Below are 6,000 nucleotides of genomic sequence, written 5' to 3'. Positions count from 1 at the left end.
CAGTGGTGTATTAGTCTCAAATAAGGAGAAATGAAACCACCATGTGAAAGCCTGGCTGGCAATCATTAGAGTAATTCCGTGTTTGGGCTGCCTCTGTGTTTTGGGGCAGGGTGGGGGGTTGGTGATTGGAGCCATTAACAGCTTACTTTTAGTTTCAGAAGCCACAGATATTTTCATTACTAGTGTCCTCAGGCATAGACTTTTTAATTTAAAAAAAGAAGTAAAGTTCAGGATGGAAATAGCCCATCACCACAGGAACATCTCTGCAGCAGAAACACATTATAGTTTACCTGTCAATCTTATCATCCATCATGCCAGGTTTATTTTTGAGGGTCTGGAATGAGGAGGAGGAAGTGGGGAAGAAAGGTGATGGCAGGGCTGACAGAGGAGCCTCCAGAATCACTACTGCGTTGGAAAAGCTGAGGGCTCAATTACGAAGTGGTATCAACATCTCGGGTTTCTCATCTCCCTGGCTGATAAGAAACTGATCATTCTGAACCTGAGATTTTCCCTACTTCTTCCAAAGCCATTAATGCCCTACTTTGAGGATTTTTTTGGACAGGTGTTATGGTAGATTCAGGTTGGCTACAAATTCTTGGTCGCCTCCCCAGTGACCAAAGGTGGGTTTCATTCCCCTCCCTTCCTTGAATCGGGGCTGGCTCCGTATCTGCTAAATTAACACATCCCTGCAGAAGTGCATCAGGCAGCTGCAGGCCTGGCCTTCCAGGGGACCATGGCTTCCTTCCCTCCTCTTAGAACCCAGCTCCCAGGCTGGCTGGGGCCCAAGCCACTCGGGGAGGCCCATGGCCAGCCAGCAGGGATTGGCAGCCCCAAAGGTGCCATCCACAGCTATCCATGCCCCAGATGACATCGTGTGCAGCCCAAGAAGCCCAGGCCAGGCCAGTCCACACAAGAGGAGCCCAGAATCTGGAGAGAGAATAAAATGGTGCTGTCGGCTGCTACGTTTGGGCGCGGTTTGCTCTGGGAGTTGACTGGAATTGGTAAACTCACAAGAAAGGTTTATCTTGCTCACCAATGCAGAAGCATGGGACCCAAACCTTACTAATGGGAACAGAACCATTCAGAACAAGGGTCAACATCCTTATTCTCGAGTGGGTTTTGATCTCGACCCTGGCTTCAGCTTTTAGGTCTCTTTTTGACACTCCACACAGAAAATTTCAAAATAGAAAAATTTCATTTGACTACAGCCTCACCCCAACATGTGTATCTCACACAGACCTTATTTTTTAAACAGAGTTTATTGTATTTAATACATTATAAAATTTGAAAAATTGTAGGAAAGCAGCAGACTCAAACTGGAGCAACTCTAACAAGGAATAATTCTGGCCCCTTTGCAAAACTGATCAGTTTAAAAACAAAGTAATGTTCACATCGGTGAGGCGGACAAAAAAGTGTGACTTCTGTACAAACTACATTTAAAATTTCATGTCTCACGTCTTTCAAATGCAGTGTGCTCATGAGAGGTTTTTTTTTTTTAAGTTCTGCTCGGTCCCCCATCTAAAGACAGACATGAAACTTCCATATGCAAAGAAATGCGATTCTAGGTGTTTTTGTTTTCAAAGGAAAAAGAAAGACAAAGGAAAAAGAAACAATGGATGGCTGTTGGCAATGGAAACCGTAGGGAGATTCGTCCTCATTGCTCATGGCTTGTTTATTGGTCAGAGGCCTCGGGAGGCCCAGGACACTTCACGGCCATCACAGCACCAACTGTGGCTACCACTTTTTTTCTTTTTGCATTTCCTACCTTTTGACATATATATATATATTTATATATTTTTTACACCTTGAGGATATCACTATTCCAATTGTTCCCATATGAATACAGGTGTGGTCTCTACTGGATATAAATGTGTCTTTTATTCAACTTTAGGTCCAAGATTCGGTTTGCTGTCCCAACTGCACATGAATGTCCCTTTTTGTGTTTGCGTTATTTGTGGTGTATGTTTTTCTCCTTTTGGCAGAAGAAATATGTCCATCTAGTCCAGAGGCTCTTGCTTTATCCGGATGACAGAGGGTCCACGGGGCGTCCGCCTCAGTTCCCGCCGCAGGACGTATTCGCTGAACTGAGATGAGTCCACGCCTCCCCCACAGGAGCCCACGACTTCAAATCCTCTTTGCTGCAACCTCTCGAGGACCTGTGAGGGGTCGAGACAAGCATCTGGTTAGGGGCCAGTTAGGTCCTTTGGCCACGTAAATAGCCCAAAGACTGTCCCATGGTTTGACATCATGTGCAGCTTGAATCCATCTTATCCAAGCCCTGAGTCTCTCTGAGTTTCTGTTTTCCAAGACTCTGGATTCAAAGGCAGGAGGGAGCAAGCAAACGTTTCTAATACCTACAATGTGCCTTCATAAGCTAGCTCCACATGTGCCAAGTTATTCACTCATTACAACCACCTGGCATAACGGGTGGAGTTGGTCCACTTGACAGATGAGAAAACTGAGGCTTACACCTAGTGAGTGATGGAACTGGGTTTCCATCTCAGGTCTCTTTGGCCTGAAATCCCATGTTTTTTGCAATGCCATCTTGTCTGCAGAAGGAGAGTTCACATTTCAAAGCTCATTTACCACTAACATGTTCGATGAGATGATAAAGACTATGGAGAGACAGTGATATTATCTGAATGTACTTCATCAGTGATTCAGCCTCAACTCATCCACTCTTGATTCAGCCACTGTTCTAACTGCCTGACACTGAGTTCATATATTTTAGCCTGGACGACTGATACAATTTCAACAGCAGAAGAAATGGACTATTACAGACAGTCAAGGTTTATCTACAGCTTTTCAAGTTGTGGCATTTGAAACAGATTTATTGCCTAGTGTGCATCCAGAGAGGCCAGAATAAATGCAATGGTTCTTTATATATGTCCTATATTAGAAAACATCTAAAAGTTTCTCATATCATCAATAGGTATTTAAAATGGAATCTGATTTTGAAACCAAATACCTAATGCCAGAAAGATCCCTGGGTTTGTCATTACTTGTCTGACACTCTTGAATGCAGGGAAGAGTTCTTGCAACTCTTACATACACAAAAATACAGGAAACTGATCTACAGCAGTATGCTTCTTTGGGAATCTAACAAATATTAGACTTGCAAATGTTCCCTGCCAGAATTCTGGATATAGTTAAATTATTTCTACACCACTCTAAAGGCAAGATGATTCAATCATAACTTTTAAAAAATGCCTGGCTCAATTTTTTTTTTTTTAATTTTTGGAGTTAAGTGAAGTACTATCAAATAACTTTCAAAATGTGATATACCGTGGATCCCTTACTACGTCTTTTTTTTAACTATTATTTTTTGGGGTGCCTACTTTTACATGGAATATAATCTGCTATTTTGCAAAACAGCTAATTAGATATGTTTGGAAAGCAAGAATATACTTTCTAAAAATTAAAACTTCAAATGCTGGCAAATTAAAAAAAACCCAAGCAAGTCCTTATGAGAACAAAATGAACACTCTTCCCTGCAGCATCTACTTCTGTACATAAATTTACAATGCATATGCCTACCAGGCAGCAAAAGGACACAATAAAGAAAACAATCTCTAAGTTTAAAAGTAAGCACATGAAGATGTGTTTTGGTGGCAGGTGAATAAAAAGGTGAAGAACAGCTCACTCTAAGATCTCCCCAGTAAAGGCAGGAATGTAGCTTGTCAGCAAGAAACACACTAGTTTGCTCGGCCAAATCACCGCCCTGGAAAGGATTCATCTTGATAAGGAGAGGAATTAGGAAGGTAGAGGAAGTTGAGCAATAAAGAACTTATCTCGGATATCATTTGTCTCTCAGTGTTGTTAGGTTGTTGGATTGCTCTTATAAGGACATTCCTAAGCTGCCTCCCCAGAGGATCTAATACGCATAATATGATAATTATGCAATATGATCAATCCAAGGTTACCTGGGAGGTGGTAAAACTTATTCCCATGTAATGTAGACAGCTTATGCTTCTTGGCCATTCTTCTTTAAGTATCAACTTGTTAACAGCAAAATTCCTTAAAGTCAGTCATCATTTGGGAATATTGAAATCGCTCCAGTAGATACATTGCTCCTGTGCCTTAGCCCGAAGCCTCTGAGCACCTAGAGGACTGGGCCTGTCCTCTAGATGGGGCAGGAGCTAGTATGGCCATGTCGTATGACGATGTTAACACAGATGAAAACCCACCTCTGATCAGACTCGAATGACGGGGCAACATGTCAAGCTTGTCAATGTCTGATAGTTATTCTGGGGCGGGTCCCTGGAGAAGTGATGAAATGCTGCCTAGAGAGGGCAGGGGGCAGGGCACGGGTGGGAGAGATTTCAGGCTCTGGAGGCCCCGCTCAGGAGCGGCACCGGGCGCTCAGCTGCGCCTCTGCACCTGTGCAGCCCAGGGCTGCGTCTGGGGTGTGTACCTTCCTCCTGCACGCCCAGCGCTCAGGGTCGGCAGTCTCCTGCTGTTCTGCTCTCAGCCATCTATTCACAAAATTCAAAAACTATAAACAGCTGGGAAACCATCCTCAAGAGGCAGAATGGTATTGGGTGCTTCTAGTCTCAGAGTCTGGGGGCAGTTTTTGTTGGCTCAATACTGAATAAGGTCATGGGTCCACTCCAATGAAGTCACCCCATGGATTTCCACTGAGTTACACAGACCTGGAGTCAAGACTCAGGTGTGCTTTGTTTTCTCATCAGCAAGACAGAATTAATAGTGCCAACCTGTTAGGGTTGGTGTAAAAAGACAAAGCACTTAGCCCAGGGCTGGCACACATCAGTTACAACAGTGATCACACCCACCAGTGTCTAAGGCACGTGGCCCCTCACACTGTGTAAACCCAACTTCTGAATTCTGCCCTTAAGTCGTCTTCTCCTCCCATAAACATCTCTACCTCAAAAGATGCTAATTCCATCCATCCCCTTTCTCCATCAAAAATCATAGTCATCCTTGGCTTCTAGCCTGTAGCTCGAAGCCATTATCAGAAAACCTTGCCAGCTCTACGTTCAAGATATTCAGGGTGGTCCAGTGGTCAGGACTGCGCTCTCTCAGTGCTGAGGGCTTGGGTTCAAGTCCTAGTCAGGGAACTAAGATTCCCCTAAGCAGTGGGAGGATTGCCCCTCAAACAAAACAAACAAACAAACAAACAAACAAAAATTACTGTGGGAATTCCGTGTCAGTCCAGTGGTTAAGACTCTGTGCATCCATTGAATGGGGAAGTCCCAGGTGGGGGCACAGAGATCCCACAAGCTTGCAGCAAGGCCAAAAACATCTTAAAAATAAAAATGAAAACAGAAGCTGAAATTTGTTCAAGGCCATGGGACCACTTTTTAAAAAAGACTTATTTATTGATTCGGCTGCATCTCGTCTTAGTTGCCCTGCCACACGTGGGATCTTCGTTTCCTGACCAGAGATTGAACCTGAGTCCCCCACACTGCAAGGCAAATTCCTAAATGCTGGACCACCAGGGAAGCCCTCCCACACAACCATTTTAAGACATCATTCAGTATTCTGTTCATCAAGCCACAATGGCACTGTGAACATGTATGTCGTATGGCAAGTGTGTGCCTGCTTGGTTTTACTAAAGAGTGGACTAGTTTGGGAAAGCGCATTGGAACACCTGCATGGCACAGCTAAAGAAAAAAGACATTCAGAGTCGGACCCTTCTCAGTTATTGCTCGGACCCACTTTCTAACTGGTCCCCCTGCTCACCCTGGTTTCTACCTGCCGCTGGAGTATTCATTTTCAAATACGAGTTACAACATGTGGACTTGCTCAAATCCTCAAATGACTTTCCATTTGATTCACACAAGCAAGGGAATCAAGCCCCAAAAAAACCAACACGAAGAATCTGAGTGCTTCCTACCCTCTGTGAGGCCCTCCACTGTCTGCACTGGGGGTCTCAGCACTCCCCACCCCACCTTCACTGCCTTCAAGCCTCACTGGTTTTCCCGATGTTCCTCAATACATCAAGCACGTGCCCCTACCTGGGGAGCCTCAGGACTAGAT

The 6,000-nt window shown here is 44.3% G+C and overlaps 1 protein-coding gene across 1 annotated transcript in view; it reads right to left on the bottom strand.

Moving 5' to 3' along the window:
- Nucleotides 1–1,893: 1,893 nt before the first annotated feature.
- KCTD1 (potassium channel tetramerization domain containing 1) overlaps nt 1,894–6,000 on the bottom strand; it is a 100,137-nt gene continuing 96,030 nt past the window's right edge. Inside the window, exon 5 of the mRNA XM_068993927.1 lies at nt 1,894–2,156. Within this exon, the coding sequence (XP_068850028.1) occupies nt 1,998–2,156 (159 nt within the window). The 3' untranslated portion in view covers nt 1,894–1,997. The remainder of the gene's footprint in view (nt 2,157–6,000) is intronic.

The sequence above is a fragment of the Capricornis sumatraensis genome, chromosome 21, assembly GCF_032405125.1.
Source record: "Capricornis sumatraensis isolate serow.1 chromosome 21, serow.2, whole genome shotgun sequence".
NCBI lineage: Eukaryota > Metazoa > Chordata > Mammalia > Artiodactyla > Bovidae > Capricornis > Capricornis sumatraensis.
The sequence above is the reverse complement of the archived record's forward strand: the minus strand, read 5'-3'. Positions and strand labels throughout refer to the sequence as shown.